Source organism: Rhinolophus ferrumequinum, chromosome 6 (genome assembly GCF_004115265.2).
Source record: "Rhinolophus ferrumequinum isolate MPI-CBG mRhiFer1 chromosome 6, mRhiFer1_v1.p, whole genome shotgun sequence".
NCBI classification, from domain to species: Eukaryota; Metazoa; Chordata; class Mammalia; order Chiroptera; family Rhinolophidae; genus Rhinolophus; species Rhinolophus ferrumequinum.
In genome coordinates, this window is record NC_046289.1 from 69,536,859 (window position 1) to 69,555,352 (window position 18,494).

The 18,494-nt window shown below is 45.3% G+C and overlaps 1 protein-coding gene across 2 annotated transcripts in view; it reads left to right on the plus strand.

Annotated features, from left to right (window-relative positions):
- Positions 1-18,494, plus strand: part of SCG5 (secretogranin V) — a 50,026-nt gene continuing 31,532 nt past the window's right edge. For both annotated transcript variants that reach the window (XM_033108997.1, XM_033108998.1), the window contains exons 1-2: positions 1-144; positions 1,600-1,832. In XM_033108997.1, coding sequence (XP_032964888.1) covers positions 1,607-1,832 — 226 coding nt within the window. In that variant the 5' untranslated portion in view covers positions 1-144; positions 1,600-1,606. The remainder of the gene's footprint in view (positions 145-1,599; positions 1,833-18,494) is intronic.

The following is an 18,494-nucleotide window of genomic DNA, read 5'->3' on the forward strand; positions in this document are numbered from 1 at the left end:
GTGGCCTCCACCTGCTGGAGGAGGAGCCGGGGCGGAGCTAAGATGCGGAGGGAGGTGACGCACCAGCACCAGCGACCCAGACTGCGCGGCTCCCCGCCCGACCCCCAGCAAGGCCCAGACCGCAGCAGGCTCCTCCAGCCCTGGGTGAGTCCTGCGCTGATGCCGGCTCGGCCTCCTGGTGTGCAGCCCACTTGCCGGTTCTTGGGGACCGGGAGTCGGGGGCGGGGGGGTGGGGGTTACCTCCTGAAATCCCTGAGTTGGGAGGCTGGGGGCAGACAAAGGATGTGTGTGGGATTAGGAGGTGCAGCTATAAACACGAGGGAAGGTGTACCGAGGGAGATTCCGTGGCTCCTCAAATGACAACGGTGTTGCCCAGGGGTATAAATGAAACAGAAGACATCCTGCATTGAGAGAACGGACTAAGGGAAAGATGGAGATGGCTGGGGAGGCTGGTGGCTGCCTCCGGCCTTTCCCGTCAGAATTGCAGGCTTTGCTCTTTGGAGAGCCAGGTCTTACATCCAGGGGTGACTAGAAAAATCCTTTTCTATGCAGAAAGAAAAGGGGAGGTTATGAATATTTCGGTTTCAGGGAAGAAAATGCGTAGAAAAATGGTCGAAAGAAAGGGGTTGTGCCGCCACTGCCAGAAGCGTGGGTCTGCAGCTGCAGAGGGAAGCTGCATGAATGTTTGTCCCCTTGTTCTGCAGGCTTCTGATTCTACAGAAGCCGGCGTTTAGGACGGTGACTCCCCAGCCTGGTTTTCTCCTTCACGGGTCTGTCTTGCCTCTTATCACTCTGCTTCCCCAAAGTGTAACCCCCAGAACCCTAAGGCAATATTGCCAACGTAATAATAGCAACGTAAGGGGCCCTGTGCCTAGCAGGGTTCTAATCTTGCTTATGTGTTTTCCCACACCTCGCAACAACCCTGTAAGACAAATGCTTTGCTCATCCACCTTTTTTGCAGAGGAAGAAGCTGAGGCATTTGCCCAAAATCACCCAGCTGGTATGTGACTGAGCGCGTACCCACGTCCCCTTCCAGATTGCAGGGCAGGCCTGAGCTGTGTGTACTTTCATTCCCCTCAGGAACTCAAATGTATGAGATGTCCGCTAAGCTGCAGTGTTCCTTCCACCGCTCCTCACGTTTCTGATTCTTTACCACTTGTGTCTTCCTCACTCCTTCCTGTGAGCCTTTTCTCCCCCAAGACTGGGAAAACTCAAGATGTTCCTTTCCCTCCCCTTTTCTCAAAATTGAAGCAAGATTTTTTGTTTGTTTTAATAAGAGAGGAAGAGAATGGTGGGTTAGGGGTAATACAGAACTTCCAGGGAGCTGTAAGGTTAAAAAATGACTGAGAACTGCCGTTCCAGTCTAGTCTTCCCAAGAATTCAAGTACGAAGCGAACTGGCTATCGCAAACTGTTTTCTTTCTTTAACACCTCTTCACAGCCGATGTCCTGGCTAGAGTGGACACTTAAGGCAAAAGCAAACCCCTAGGATTTTCATTGCAGTCCCTTTCTGGGTGGTCCTAGAAATAGTCCCTTGAGTGATTGTATCAGCACAGTTGCCAGTTGTGGCCATTCGCTGTAATTGGTCTTATTTCTGCAGGTTGAAAATGGTCTCCAGGATGGTCACCACCATGCTATCTGGCCTAGTGTTTTGGTTGACGTTTGGACGGACTCCCACCTCTGCGTATAGCCCGAGGACCCCTGACCGGGTCTCAGAGGCAGACATCCAGAGGCTGCTCCATGGCGTGATGGAACAGTTGGGCATTGCCAGACCGCGAGTCGAGTATCCAGCTCACCAGGCCATGAACCTTGTGGGGCCGCAGAGCATTGAAGGTATGTGCTGTGTTCTGCCACTCTGAAATTTCCATCAGTGTTTAACATAAGTAATGCATATTGAAGAAACTCTACTTCCTCGCTCTGTTCTCCCTTTCTTCTTACCCTACGCAGTACGTATGATCCAGAGGAGAATATAAGTCCCATGAGAGCAGGGACCTTATCTATCTAATTCATAGCTGTAGCCCTAGCACCCAGCACAAAGTCTGGTCCCTTCATATTTATTGAATGAATGAAGGAAGATCTAGTGTTATCTCTAAAGAAAGATTAGAACCCAGCTCCCATGTCTTCTCCCATACTGATCTTTGGGAAATTGTGTCCCAACCCCCCACCCCCCAGCCGGCTGCCTCTGTGAGACACTGTTTGTAAAAGATCCTCAAAATGTAGTACCTATAGGATCTAATTTAATTCTTAGGGATGACGTCATATAAACCCAAAAGGAGGCAAAAGAGGAGCTAACATTAAGAGTTTATATCAGACTCACAGATACAGAGAACAAACTGATGGTTGCCAGACGGGAAGAGGATGGTGGGGCCAGTGGAAAAGGTGAAGGGATTGAGAAGTGTTGTACAAATTAGTAGTTACAAAGTAGTCATGGGGATGTAAAGTAAAGCTTAGGGAATATAGTCAATAATGTGGTGATAACTATGGATAGTATCAGGAGGTAGTAGACTAATCAGCGTATCACTTCGTAAGTTATATAAATGTCTAACCACTATGCTGTACAATGGAAATTAATGTAAAATAATATTGAATGTCAACTGTAATTAAAAAAGATTCTAAGGAAAAGAATTTATGTCAGAAACTTAAAAAAAGTATTTTAAAATATAACAAATGTAAATTAAATTGTTTTAAAGTGGCAAGACCATTTCCCCACAGAATTTTTCTGACTTCTGACAAGGTGGTTGTAATACTTTTATTAAAAAGCAGCAGTTTGTTGTTTAATGATTTATTTATAGAGAGAATCTGAAGCTAGCTCCTATGGGCTGGTGAACAATGCTCTATGAGCAAGTGCCTTATTTCCATGCCTTGCTTTGTATCCTCTCTGATTCAGAATGATCTGTTTTTCCACTGAGGTGCAGCCCTAAAGCAGTGGCACAGTTAAAGTAGGTTAACTGCAGGGAGCATTTCAGGTATTTGCCCACAGGAGTGGGTCTTAAGGAAAAAGATGAATTCTTTGTCTGAGTTTTGTCAGAACACAGACCCAGCAAATTCTCCTCCCTGTGGACTGATGACGCATAATTTTTCTGAGTTTTAAATTTTCTAAAAACACTTTCTACCTAGGAGTCTTGTGAATGGATATTGTTGATACGTGATTCTTGTATCTGACTTGTTACCCACAGTTTGAAGCCATTGAGTAGAACTAACTCTGGGGGATTATTGTCTATTTAGGCTGACGTTTGATTTCAGCCTAAATGGATGAACACGGATGATTTGAATCAGCAAGCGTGCCAACCTACCATAGGGCTTGAATCAGAACAAATCACGGGGCTTCACGCTACCCCTTTTGGGGAGAATCTAAATCCTTCGCAGCACCTGCCACCTGTTGCTTCCAGCACACCTGTCCATTTCAAACCAGCTCTTTGGAGACAGTAAATATCTACCCTTTTAAAGCAGGAAGTGCTTGGTGAGTCACCCAGCTGTTGTCATGGAGAAATCCTTTTGAGTTTCTGTTAATACCTTGATCATCTATGTGGAAAAGCAACAGCTCCCTGGCCTCAGAAGCCTGTGTTTATCCCGAGCCTCATTTTCTTTACTGGATAGCCCACTATTTAGCATCCAATATGTGCCAGGCACCGTACAGGAGGCTGGCAGCTCTGCCCTAAAGACTTACTGTCTGGGGGTGGAAGGGGGACAGTTAATCACAGATGTACAGACAATCTGCTGCCATGGAAGCAGAGAATCGGAGTATTTATTCTGCTTGAGAGTGGATGGGATTGGCTGTAAGGAAACACTTCTTGGAAGAAGCAATATATATATTTTTTTAACTCAAATTTATTGGGGTGACAATGGTTAGTAGAATTACATAGGTGTCAAGTGTGCAGTTATGGGTTTTGAAATTGGACTAGGAATTCAAGTGAAAAGGCATGGAGGTTTGAAAGAGCCTGGATTAGGACAATTCAGAATTAAAAATCCTCTTCCCATTATTATTACCCTTGTAATGTGAGGTCATGACCATATTAGGTATCCTCTAACAATGTCTGTACAAACGATGAATATTTGTTTGTTTTTAGTTTTCTGTTACTGTGCAACAAATTGCCACAGATTTTGCAGCTTCACACGATAGCCATTTATTATCGGTTTCCATTCGTCAGGAGTAGGGCTGCGTTTGCTGGGCCAGGCTGAAATCCAGGTGTTGGCCAGTGATGCCACCTCCGCTGGAGCTCAGGGTCCTCTTCCAAGCTCAATAAGGTTGTCAGCAGAATTCAGTGTCGTGCTGTTGTAGGACCTAGGTCCCCTTTTTCTTACTGTTGGCCGGAGTCCCGCAGCTCTTAGGGGCCACCTTCAGGTTGTAAGCTACGTGGCAGCCCTTGCACAACACGGCAGCTTGCTTCCTCAGAGCCAGAGGGAGACTATCCATCTCTTTAGTCTGCTTATTATAATATAATAGAATTATGGGAGTGACTAGCCTTTGCCATTGAACTAGGAAGTGATATTCCCATTTTGTTTACAGGTCCCACCCTGTACTCAAAGGCAGAGGATTGTGCAGGACATGTACAGCCGTGGGGGGTCTTGGGGGTCATTTTAAGATTCTGCCTGTTACCGCTTGGGTGATAGCTTAACAAAGAGGAAACAGGCCAAAGACTTTAAGGGGAAAAAGGAAATAAAAGAAGAAGCCTGGATGTTTCCCAGTCTTGAACCTTGGCATTAATTGGTGGGGTCGTCTAATACTTATTCAAGTGAGTGTAACATTGTTTCAACTCATGCATTTATTTGCTTTGTCTCTACTCAGACAAAGAAACTCCACTTGAAGAAACTCTATTTCCTCTCATGCTAATTCCCAGGCTTCTGACAGATGTGTGGTGTATCTTCCATATCCCTTCCAACATTTATTTTATGATTGTATTATGAAGGACCATGTTAGAAAAGTGCTTTTCCCTAATTTTTATAGAAAGAATACACATAATACATGTATTCTGGTGTGATTTTTTTAACATTCCCAAAGATACTTGGATTTAAACACCAGCTCCATTATTTATTAGTGATGTGACTTTGAGCAAATTATTTAACTTCTATAAGCTTCCGTTTAGCTTGGGGGTAGGACTTCAATTTATTCATCTGCAAGGTAATATTCCAGACCAGATAAGCAAAAATGAAGTTTTAGCATCCATGACGGCCCTACTGTGAAATCACTTCTAAATGACTCATCATCATCACTTCAGATGACAATTACTGGATTCTGAGTTACTTGCCGCAGGGTCATTCATTGTCTAATCCATGGCACATAGAAGACAATTTTCTCCTTTTGTCTACTCTGATTAAATTGTATGATCCTTAGATTAATCTCATTACTGAAGATGCATATTAGCTCTCAAACATAGTATCATAAGCTAAGCTTTTAGTATAGGATAGTAAGAGTATGTGTTGCCATAAGGTCACTGAGGTTATATACCCCATTAAAAAAAATAATTTTCTCCTTTCATCCCATACCCCTTCTAGTTATTGTAACATTTTTCTGCTCCCCGTCACAGCAACCTTTTAACACATACTGATTGTACTTCCTCACTTCCCATTCTTTCCTAGTTCATTGTAGTCCGGTGTTTCCACCACGCCTTTGTCAAGTCAACAAGTATTTCTCGAATGCCAGCCATGGTTTTAGGTACCGAGGAAATAAACATGAACTGCAAAGATTGGCAGGGCAGGGGACATATAGTCCTTAAATAAACAAATAAGTAAAATACATAATAAGTCAAATGGTTATAAGTGCTATAAAAATACAAAGCAGAGGAGGGGCATGGAGGAGACAATAGTAGGTAACCACATAATATCAGGGCAAAATAAGTGTTATGTTGTTGCTCATATATACTGTGTAATTAGGCCTATGATGGTTGCGTTTGTGCTGAATACGTAGACCTTTTTTCTTGTCGTTTGTCACTAAGCAATACAGTATAACAACTATTTATATAGCATTTGCATTGTATTAGGTGTTATAAGTAAACTAGAGATGATTTGAAATATACAGGAAGATGTGCACAGGTTATATGCAAATGCTACGCCGTTTTACTTAAGGGACTTGAGCATCCGCAGATTTTTGGTATCCGTGGGGGTCCTGGAACCAATTCCCGCAGATACCCAGGGACTCTCCTATTGCTTATCACTTTGTGAGGCACGCACATGTCTAACTATTACATTGTTTTATACAACTGAAACTAATTAAAAAATATATCAAAATTCTTTCGTATAAGACGGACTTTGGGGCCTCAATGATCTCATTTCAAAACAAAGAGAACCAAGATTATTTTCTTAATAAATGTCAAGCAGAGAAAGAGTCCTTTGTAAGAGAAAGCCTATTTGAAGGGGCAGATCCTAAGAAGTCCCTACTTAACCAACCTTTGGCCTCGGTAAGGGGGCTGCTGTGCCTCTGCTTTGCCACCAGGTGGCAACAATTGCCTATTTGAAGGTTGGAGGGAAGCTAGACTTCATTGCAGAACAGGACAGGGCCTCCCTTGTTTCTGGCTAGCCACCCTCTGCAGTTGGAGGAAGGAGTGGGGCTGGCTCTCCATCCAGCTATCCTGACTCAAATATGTTTCTAGGTTATCCCCATCCTGGGGAACCAACGAGAGCTGCGGGTTTAAGGGATGTCTTTGAGTGGGCTGGGGCCTCCAGTAGGGTGCGTGTCCTTTCGGGGTCCATCGAGCCCAGCCTGAACTCAAATCTGTACAAAAGTCCCGGGATGATTTCCAGTTTTCTTTCTTGGGAAATTGCATGGTTAGTGATGAGAAATTCAAAAGGAATACAGGGAGGTTTTTGGTGGTTTTTTTTGAGGGAGGGAGGGCAGGATAGGGAGCTGAAAATGATGACTTATTTTTATGTTGTGTTGCAGGTGCCCTGGGGAATCCAGGTGCAGGTGTCCAGGAAGCACGTAGGTGTATATAACACAGGAGAGATGTCTGGGTGAAGGAAGCGATTTGGGAGTCAGCCCTGTGGTAGTGGTGGCTGATGCTGTGGGAAGGGATGAGGTCACCCTGGGTGAGAATCAAAGAAGAGGAGCAGAGCACCTGATGAAAAGGCTGGGCAGACTCAGTCCACAGGCCAGGTAGCAGACGGAGAATCTGGAAAGGAAACTGAGAGAGACCGGGCATAACGGGGAACCAGACAGGTGAAATGTAAAGAAAACAAGGACAGAGTGTTTCAGGAAGGGGCAGTGGTCACCATTGTCAAACTGGCAGAGAGGTCACGGGAAATAAGGACCCTTGCGTGGAAAGCGTTCACTGGCTGTAGAAACACCAAAGTTACCGGGGGCTTTGGATGGACCCCAAAGCCCTGTGGAGCAGCGGAGGCAGAAACCACACGGCAGGAAAGAGAAGACACAGTGTAAAAATCTGTTAACCTGAGTTTTCCAGGTAAGGGGGAAAAGACTGGGTAACACTTGTGGAAGGATTTGGAGGGAGGGTGATATAGAGGCAAAGAAGGTTTTTGTTCAGGTTGTTGTTTTAGAGATTTGAAGTTGTTTAAGTGCTAATTGGCAAGAGCCAGTGGAGAGGGCCAGTTGAAGATGTGGGATGAAGAGCAGGTGAGTGAGGGGGGGAGGGGATGACACCTGGAGCACAGGTGGAGGCCGGGTCTTTCCTCTGACGGGAACAAGGGACAATACAGCAGGATGCAGTCAAGTTCAGAGGTTTTGACCTTGGTGTTGGCAGACACTCTACTCTTTTGAGCCACCTGCTCAGAATGAAGAATGACAAAACAATCAGCCTCCTAAGTCTGTTCCTTTTCACACAGCTCACATACCTCACATCCATGTTTTCTAATATTTTAAAATTTCAGACAAGACTTGTTTTAACTTTTTATATACAATCTAACTAATGTTTTTTTTTACTAATTCTATGATAAACATTTTATGTGTGCATTACGAAACTCCTAGATAGCTTCTAAAATGTAATTCAAGATCAAAAGATCTAAAGAGTGCCATCTTCATTTTCTTTTTTACTTAATAGTAATAAATGTTTTAATGAGGCATACACCCAGAACAAAAATGGGAAGTCATTTTCATAATCTTAGTGTGCATTTTAAGTGAGTTTCACTGCATGCACAAAAGATGAAGTGATGTGAATCTTCACAAAACAACAATTTGTCAAGAATCACAATTTCAAAGTAGTAGGCTTATGTAGTGCAGGGGATCCTGCCGACTACCCCAAGTGTCGTGCGGGGCGTCCGGCGGGGTCTCTGGTCCCACTCCCCACACAAAAACGCAGGATATGGCGAGGCCAAAAAGGAACACCCACGGAGCCATAGGTAGGGGAGTCATACCACTATACTCTCGCTGGCGGCTGGGTTGGAGACACAGGAACCAGGAGCCACACAATTCTCAACCCTCACTGCTCCACTTGCAGGCTCAGCTTCCACCTTCTTGCTAGCTCCCCCCTTTTCCTGCTAGCGTAACCACAGCAGTTATATTCGTGGCTAATGGCTCACTGGTTACAGCTGACGGCCAACTAGCCACAGCTGATGGCCATTTACTACCTGAGCCAGCACCTTTCCACATGAGGCCAAGAGCCTGGAAACTGCTTTTTGGGGCTCTGTCCCCACAGCTTAGTTGGTAATTGTAAACAATGCTTATTGGCTTTTAGCTGATAAGCAAAAATACTCATCATCCTTGATTAGGATTATTTTAAATCCTGTGAATTTTGAATCATGTGAGAGCTTCAGTTCATCTTGTCAATAAAATGTGACCATCAAAGAGGTACGTAGAACACCAGCAAAATTACTGGAATTAAGTTTACTGTATAACAACTGCCAATCATTGTGCCAGGTGTCTGACTCTAGGACAATCCTTGTGAAGTGCTCACTTCCATAAAGGTTTGAGCGTAGGTGAGTCTGAGCCTTGGTGTATTTTCATGGGAGTCAGTAGAACCCAAATGTATTACTCAGCGTTCTTCAGAGAAACGGAATAAACTATATACATCTGTATTTATAGATAAATCTCTCTCTCTCTCTCTCTCTCTCTCTCTATATATATATATATATATATAGATATATAGACATATATATGTCTATATATATATATATATATATATATAGACATATATATGTCTATATATCTATATCTATGTATCTATGTATCTATATATGTATATATAATTTGTGTGTATATGATGTCTGACAATTAAGTTCACGAACTCATCCTAGAAAAAGAGCTACATACCTCATTGCTGAATATCACTACGGTCACCTCTGAAGTACTCCCCTTAGGAAGCTACACATCGACACCAGTGCCTAACCAACCCTTCAAAACAATTTTGGAACTCTTTTTCTGGAGTGGCCATCAGAGCTATTGTCATATTACACTTGATGTCCTGAATGCCATCCAAATGTCTTCCTTTCAATATTTCCTTTATATTTGGGTAAAGAAAGAAGTCATTGGGGGTCAGATCAGGTGAGTAGGGAGGGTGTTCCGATACAGTTATTTATTTACTGGCTAAAAACTCCCTCACAGACAGTGCCGTGTGAGCTGGTGCATTATCATGATATAAGAGCCATGAATTGTTGGCGAAAAGTTCAGGTCATTTTTGTCTAACTTTCACACAGCCTTTTCAGCACTTCCAAATAGTGAACTTGGTTAACTGTTTGCCTAGTTGGTACAAATTCATAATGAATAATCACTCTGATATCAAAAAAGATTAGCAACATCATTGCAACAAGTTCACGAAATTGATTATCAGATCTAGTGTGTGTGTATATGTGTGTGTGTACATATACATACAATGTATAGGCTAACATGTATAAGACTGGATGTGAATATATTTATATATTTATTATGGTGTCTAAAAATCACGAAGTCCGTCACTTAGCAGGAGCAGAGACACAAACATTGGTAGGGCGTTGGAGTTACTTTTCAGTGTATTGTGACATTGTTAAAATGAGGCGATAATGTTACAGGGCTTTCAGGTTTGTAAAAACATAACCATAAATCATGCTGATGTCCGACATGAGCTGAGTGTCTAGAAAATATCACATATATCTCAAAATATTGGACTGCTATTTGAGGACTGGATATTGCTGTGATATTTTCTTCTATTGTCCCATACCTGTTTGGAGAGAGATTTAATGGGATTTTAAATGTGCAACCTGTCTAAATAAGATGCAGTCAAATGTATGGTTAAGGTTTTACAAAAGAGAGACAGACAGACAGAGTTATTTTAAGGAACTGGCTCAAGCACTTGGGGAGTGCTGGAAAATCTGCCATCTGCAGGGCTGACCAGCTGGCCAAGACCCTTGAAAGGGTTGATGTTATCTTGAGTCTGGAGGCAGCATTCCTTCCTCCTTCAGGGACCTCAGTCTTTTCCCTAATGGCCTTCAACTGATTGGATGAGGCTCACTCACATTCTGGAAGATAATCTGCTTTATTCAAAGTCTACCGGTTTAAATGGTAATCACATCTATAAAATATCTTCACAGAGGGGTGGCCGGTTAGCTCAACTGGTTAGAACATGGTGCTAATAATACCAAAGCTGCCGGTTCAGTCCCTGCCTGGGCCACTGTGAGCTGTGCCCTGCTTAATAAAATAAATAAAAAAATGAAAATCTTCACAGCAACATCTTGAATGGGGTTTGACCAAGCAACTGGGCACCATAGCCTAGCCAAACGGTCATATAATTAACCATCTCACAGGAGTGGATGACTAGCAGTAGCACAGTTGCCATGCAGCTACACTTTTCTAAGCCAAATGATTCAAACCCACATAAAACTAGCCTAGTGCTTTTGGATGCCTCCTTATTGGTTCTGGATCTCACGCTGTCATCGTGCCCAGCCTCACAAACACTTCCTTGAGACTGGCAAGGAGGGCAGACATTTCTTGTCACGTTTTGCAGGTGTGGAAAGAGAAGCTCAGAGAAGTGACTTATCTTGGGACGCAGCCAGTCGCTATGAGTGGGCTCAGAGCCCTGGTCATTTCTTCTGTTACGTCCACACAGCTAGTTGATCACAGGGATAGACATGGGTAGACAGGCTCGATCTTAGACCACACTGTGATGCAGGTTTAAAGGATGGTACTTACTCCCGGGCTCATTGTTGATCCTTCTTTGAACTGCTGCTTACAGAGGCGTTGCTTGCCTCCCTCACTGGACACGGTGTCTGCCTGGCTTTCTGTCAGCAGTACCTAGACAGGGCCGGGCACGTAACAGACACTTACTAAATATTGGTCAAAATAACCTCTTTGAAACAACATCGATGTCTGAGACACCAGCAAGTGCGACTGGTGTTATTTCAGTCAAGATCATCACGCCTGTGATACAAACTATAAGTACACCTGGAGCATGTTATGTATTTATTTAGGCTTATTTTTAAAATTTAAAATTCTTTTTTATTTTTCCATTGCAGTTGATGTGCAATATTCTGTGAGTTTCAGGTGTGCAACAGACTGATTAGACATTTATATACCTCACAAAGCGATCACCTCGATAAATCTAGGACCCACCTCACACCGTACATAGTTATTACAGTATTATTGACTATATTCCCTATGTTCTACTTCGCTGGAGCATTTTAACTTTAATAATCCAAAATTCACTGGGCCTTCTCACAACTACCCACTCACGACCTCAGCTCCCTGCAAAGTGCCCTAAATATTCCTGGAGATCCCAGAACATACCCCATGTATGATCCTGAACGTAATGAATCGGTCCGCTACCAAGGGACAGTTCCCCATTCCCCCCTTTTTCTTCTCCTTGTCCCTTTTACCTGGGTATCACCTTGTCCTCCAGCCACCGAGCAGGTGCAGCTGCAGGGAGTTCTGTTGTAAGGTGTTGGTGATGAGGGCAGAGGGAGATCGCTAAGTATACCGTGTGCCCCTAAATCCCGGAGAGCTTTTCGGGAAACAAAACTTGCCATTTCATTTCACAATGTTCCCAACAACCCCTCCATACCCCTGCCCTGTGGTTTCCGTAGGATTCACGTGAGTGATTGGACAGGGAGACAAATCGAACTAAGCATCGGGCACCATAGGAGCTAAAACCCCTCCCTCATTGACTGATTTGTCCCTGCCTCAGCCTCGGCGAACCAGACTCCTCTTTCCATTAGTGTGCGTCTTTCCCAAGGAGGCATCTCAGTTCCTCCTGCAAATACGTGTCTGACAGGGGTCCTCCCGCACATGCTGTCCTAGCCGAAGCCCAGCGTGGGTTCCAGCTGGGGCCTCGGTCCCCATCACCTGAGACAGGCCATCTGGGAAAAGGGTGAGGCAACAAGAAGCGTGCTGAGTTTCCCAGGGCCCCGCAATGAACACTTCCCCGGATAATCGACAAAGTGGATCATGCACATGTAGGAAATGGAATAGTGGTGACTACATTTTATATGATATTTTATGGTTTGCAAAAATACTTTGCTGTACCCTGTCTGATTGGATACAACCTTTATCACAGTGGGGGGAAAAGGTTGAAAGTTGCCCCCACGACACAGCTAGAGCTTCACGAGTTAGCTGGCAAGCCAGCTGTGTTAGGTTTGAATGCATCTGTCCAACCAGCTGGCTTCTGTCCCTGTCCCCTTGTAGACCCGTCTAATCCTGTGACACTTAGCTGAGAAGCTATTAGGTCGCTGCAAAAGTAACTGCAGTTTAAACAGTTTAAAAATAATTGCAAAAACCACAATTACTTTTGCACCAACCTAATATGATGCTGGGAGTTGTGGTAAACCACAGGCGGACTTGGGCAGACGGTGTTTTGGGGACATGAAGCTTCAGGAAGCAAATTTGCTGACAAACTGCCCTCTCGGAACAAATGGGTGCAAATACCTTGGGCACCACAGTTCGTAAAGAAAGCTATTGAAGCAGACCAGAAGGGTTTCACAGGCCACTGCTTGGCACCGCCATGAAAACTAAGCGTGCGCTTTTGACCGGGGGGTGCTATGTGACTGGCGTAGCGGTCGGGGCATGTGGTATGGAAGGTGGGGGTGGCTGGTCACTGTATGGCGGCAGGAAGAGCACTGAGGCAGGAAACCAGCCGTGTGGCACGAGCAAGTCCCTTAAACTCTATGAAGTGTATTTTCCCAGTCTGCAAATGGAGATACGCTGTCCGGTGCATCCTCCAGCATCGATACCAAAGTGTTTGGGACCAGCTAAAATGTCCCACGCGTGAGAAGCATCCTTCTCGTGGTCATTCCTCCTTCCATCCCACCAGGTGTGTTTCCAGGTGTAAATGACTTCAGGGATGGTAGATGGTCGTATCTACGGTCATGTCCTGTGTTCCCCATCCCTGCGTTCTTCTAGGCGTGGCCTCAGAAAACTGCCCTCAGGAGTTGCATGTTCAACTCCAGAGGGACCCGTTTCCCCGCCTCGGTCTTGCGATGTGCTCTGCTCCCTGTCGGCGTTGACGTCAGGCGTTAGGAATGTGTGACTAGTGAGCGTGGCTGCCTCCTGAAAATTCTCCTCAATGGCAACTTTTCCATCCTCAACCTTGCTCTGTTCTACTATCTTGTCCTTACGGCTGTGTACGTATTGTGTTTTGCTGGGAACTAGGTTATAGAGGCGTTTTTAAAGTCAATGAGACTAGTTGGTGAACTGCCAGGCCAAGAGGGAAGCCTGCAGGTGTGCAGAGGCGCCGGCAACGGCTGTCGGTGGCCTGACAGCAGGCTGTCCCCGGGCGGGCATGGCTGCGGGCCAGGACCGCTGTTCTTCCCCAGAACGGGGCGTCCTATCAAAATGCCGTCTGCACACTTTCATTTTTATTTACTCAGTTGCAATTATTGAGTGTCTACTGTACGCCAGGAACTGTGACCTTGATGCATTTTAAAACCAGTAAGCACGCAGCTAATTTATTTACATGGGATCTTAGTAAAATAGGTAAGTGTCAGGTATAACCTTCCTTTAACCCGTTAGTAAAGGTTAAACTCTCACCAGAGGAATTGAGTTGTTTTATAGCAAATCAGGGATGGAGCAGGATTCCACTCTTTGCCTCCTTGCTTCTCCATTCTCTGGCTGCATTTGCCATTGGTGCTTCAGTCTAGACGCATCGGAGGTGTGAGAATGACAAAACACTGAAGAAATCAGGGATGATGAACTGTTTTCATCCACCACCTCACTGCAGGGAGGTGGCCAGCTAGGTAACTGGGTGCGATACAAACCGATAGCTTAGATTGCTGCACAGCAGAGTAGCAGGGCCCATTTTCCCTTCCTGTGACGCGCAGCCCTTGTTTCAGGAACCTGAGCCTAGGGGAGGGGAAGGGCCATAAACATTGAAATGCATATCTACAACACACTGGGATAGAAGCTGGGAGCCCAGGATGTGGGTCAGACCGTCACCGCTAAAGGAGTTCTGGACGGGACAAAGTGTTGGCCTCCAGAAAAGGCATCACAGGTCAGTTGAACTTGAGCTGGACTTCCTTAAGGAGGGGTCAGATGTGGGCCAGGGGGTTCAGGCAGGAAGAAGGATGTCTTAGCAGACCAGTATGTGCTGCGTGCAGGGTGATTATGGGGACGGACTGTGGCAGCAGGGAAGCCTGGACACTTTTAAGAGTATCACCACATTCTAGACTTAAAGCGTGTGGGGATGGAGGCACACGGTGTGTGTTACTCAGCTCCCTAAGCTTCCCCAGGGACGCTCCTGCCTCCCACAACCTGTCACCTTGCCTGCAGTGTCCTGCAACACCTCTCTCGCAGATGAAAAGGCTGCCCCAAACCTGGAGATACCCTTGATGGTGACAGCAGTGATGGTATTGGGTGGGAGGCTGCATTGGCTATTTGTTTTAGGGTTGGTCAAGTACCCACACATTTGGCCCTCACACCGCTGGGATCTCGGGGGGTGGAGGTGGGGATTTCTGCAGTTACTCGGCATGTATGGATGACAGAGGCGGAATGTGGTTGTTCACTTGGACACGTTTGACTATAAGCTCCCCGAGGGTCAGACGCTGACCTCTCGCAGTGCCGGAGAGTATACTTGGGTGTACAGTGGGTGGTGGCACACCTTGCAGTGGGAAGAGTTGTCTGCTGGCATTTGGCCTGAGCAAGGCAGAGCCACGCTTACCCAGAGTCAGACGTGACCATGGCGACGGGCCCTTCCCGCGGAGATTTGTGGCGGGCGTCTGCACGCCTGGTCAGCTCCCCCAGTAGCCTGTCAACGTGTTTCTTTGAGACAGAGATTGTGGCTGAGGTGACAGTCAGTCCAGGCTGTCCTTCCCTGCAGAGGCCCAGGGGACCTTCCTGCTGCCATCTTTCTGGTACGACAGCCCAGCAGGCCTGTGTCAACAAAGCCTGCATAGTTTGGACAAGAGGTGGTGACTAACATTTTCCTCCCCAGCGGCAGTAATGGATGGGCCTGCTGGGAAGAATTCCTTTGCTGCGAACTACCAAAGACGCCTGTCTCCTGAACTGAACCAGTGGGTCTCTTCTCCTCTCTTGCTTTCTTTCCTTTTTTTTTTTTTTTTAATTTCTTCAGCAGATGATGGGAGGGACCATTTGTTCAGTTTGTTCAAACTCTGAATAGTCCTTGGTCACTGGAGTGTGCAAAAATATGGCAACCAGGCAGGTGCTATTGTCTGAAAGTGTTTTGAAAGGAAGGGGGGTGGGGAAGAGGAGTTATTCCGACAGTCAATGATGCATTATACTAATTATCGAAAGGATTTTTTTTTTTTTAAATGTGTGGTCAGTGAAGAGAGTTTTTGGCAGTCAGCTCTCATTTTACTAGGTCTGTATAAAGCACACTGGAGCCTCGTAAGCACCTCTGGTTTTTTTACAGGCAGAGTTTTGGTGCCTATGGGTCTGGGCCGTGCACAGGCAAGATGTACCTGCAGGCAGGGACCAGTCAGCTCGCTCCCAGCTTGCTAGTTCCTTGGCTGTGACCAGAATAAGTTATCAGTCCTCAGGCAGCTCTGTCCGTCCTCCCGACCCTGCTTCACTGTGTTCATCCATACTCCAAGGCACGTCAGGGCACCTCCGTCACCCTCATCAGTTACAGCTCTGATGACAGTGCATGAGCGACCGTCAGCCTCACCCCAGTTTAGGAATAGGAGCTGAGCGGCAGCTGGTGGGATGTCCCACGGCTCCAGATTGTACCAATACTGTCTTGATGGAGAAGCAGTCAGCAATGAGGGTATCTTGGATCGAGAGTTTTGCTTTCTCCAGACCCTTTTTAATTTCTATGAGCAGATTTATAGGTAGAGCTTGAATCATTGGTGGAGGGAAAAAGTGCAAGAAATGCAAATTGATGAATGAGCCCCAAATCATTCACGTGTAGCTTTGGTTGCTAGTGAGAGATGCACGCACGACACCTATGCTTGTGTCCTTTGGTTCCCCGCACCCCTCTCCAGACTCAGCCTTTTAACTGCAGGGTGGACCCAGTTGGGTAATGTCAGGACAGGACATTAGCGTTTCACCTCTATTAGCTCCATACTCATGGAGACATTTGCCTCCATGAGTTTTTGGTAATCACTATTATAGACCCAAGAATTTATTATTTCATCCAGGATAGAATCTGGGGAGAGCACGTTAAAGCTTACTTAACTCCAAGATTATGTTTGAAATGAGTGTAATTGAGATGTAATTAAAAGGTTAGAAAGTACTGGGCCGGCTCGGTGGCTCAGGCGGTTGGAGATCTGAGCTCCTAATGCCGAAGGCTGCTGGTTCGATTCCCACATGGGCCAGTGGGCTCTCAACCACAAGGTTGCCAGTTTGACTCCTGCAAGGGATGGTGGGCTGTGCCCCCTGCAACTAGCAACGGGCAACTGGACCTGGAGCTGAGCTGCACCCTCCACAACTAAGACTGAAAGTTCAACAACTTGAAGCTGAACGGCACCCTCCACAACTAAGATTGAAAGGACAACTTGACTTGGGAAAAAAAAAAGTCCTGGAAGTACACGCTGTTCCCCAATAAAGTCCTGTTCCCCTTCCCCAATAAAATCTTAAAAAAAAAAAAAGTTAGAAAGTACTATTTCATAATACTTAACAAACAAACAAAGAAAAAACCACACAAAATTAAATAATACTGTTCTTTCTTTAAATGTGGTTCTAGGGGAAGGGAACTAATATTTACTTTGCAAATACTATGTGCCTGACTCTCTCTATATGTTGTTATTTTTGTCCTCGGAAACGCTATGCGATCACTCCATTTTGCAAGGGGAAGTTGTGGTGTACAGTGAGTAATTGGCCCGGCACTGACCAGGCAAAAGGCATAGGATGTGAGTAAGTAGCCTGGCACTGACCAGCTAAGGGGGACAGGATGTGGATTCAAATCGTGTATTTGGCTCTAGAGCAGGGTTTTCACTCTCAACACTCTTGACATTGAGCCAGAGCCTTCTCCGTTGTGGAGGCTGCATCCCTGGCCTCTGCATCCCTGGCTCTGCCCATCAGATGCCAGGAGAATCCCCAACTTGTGACAACTGGAAATGTCTTCAGATACCGTCAGATGTCCTCTGTGGGTCAGCATCACCCCCTTTGGAAAACCACTGCTCGGCAGGCTTTATTTTTCCTGCCACTGCACCATCAGAAGGAAATTTGGGATTGCCTATAAAGACTCTAAGCAGTATGGGTTACCTGTGACTATAGTAGTTTTTCGTATTATAGAGGAATAAAGCCCATTGTGGATGCTTTAGAAAATAAATGGTTTCCCATCTTACCACCTAGAGATACCCATTTTTGACATTGGGCGTGTTTCCTTCTAGTCTCTTTTTCTATGGATCTATGTAGCTTTTTAAAATCATCCTGTAAATATTTTTATCTGGATTTTTATACTGAATATTGTATCAAGAGCCTTTTCATGCATCATGCAAAATCACTGTTGTTTTTAGTAACTACGTTATATCCTGTTGTATGTTTATGCCACAGTTCCCTTAAGTAAGCGTGATGTGCTCTCCCCAGATTCCGCAGGTTGGGCATTTAGAGCTTTTCCAGTTTGTCCCCGTCATAGACATTGCTTCAGCAGCCATATTTGCACCATAAAGCTTTGTGTAGACTTCTGGTAAGTTCTCTAGGGTATATATGTCTCTGGAAAGAAAAATTGGGTCAAGCTCCATGCAGCTCTTTAGGTGCCATTTCTAACAGACTGTCACATTGCTTTCTGTGTGCGTTGGACTGATATGGCTGCTTGCTCTCTCTCTGTTCGTGGGAATTTGTCTCTCCTGCTACCTGTATCGCCTTTTAAAAGACGTCTTTTCATTTAACAGGCAAAAATGGCATCTCATTGTTTTAATTTGATTACCAACAAAACTGAGTGCCTTTCCAGCTATTATCTAGCCATTTGCTTTTCTTATCCTCTGAATTACTTGTTGGTGAGTTAGGCTGCCTTTTTAGTGGCTCTGGTTTTGTCTGGCCGTTTATGATTTGCTGCTTTCCCTTTTCACAGCGCAGACTTGTAACTGAAGTTCCTTACGCTGTTTAGCAGCAATACAGGGAGACTCTGGGCAAGAGTTAGGTGAAGAGGTGGAAAGGAATGCTTGTGTATAGATTGGAGATTACCTACGCTAGAATTAACTGAACCCTGAAGTTGGAGGAAGAAAAGAGGGGAGAATGGCTTGTGCATG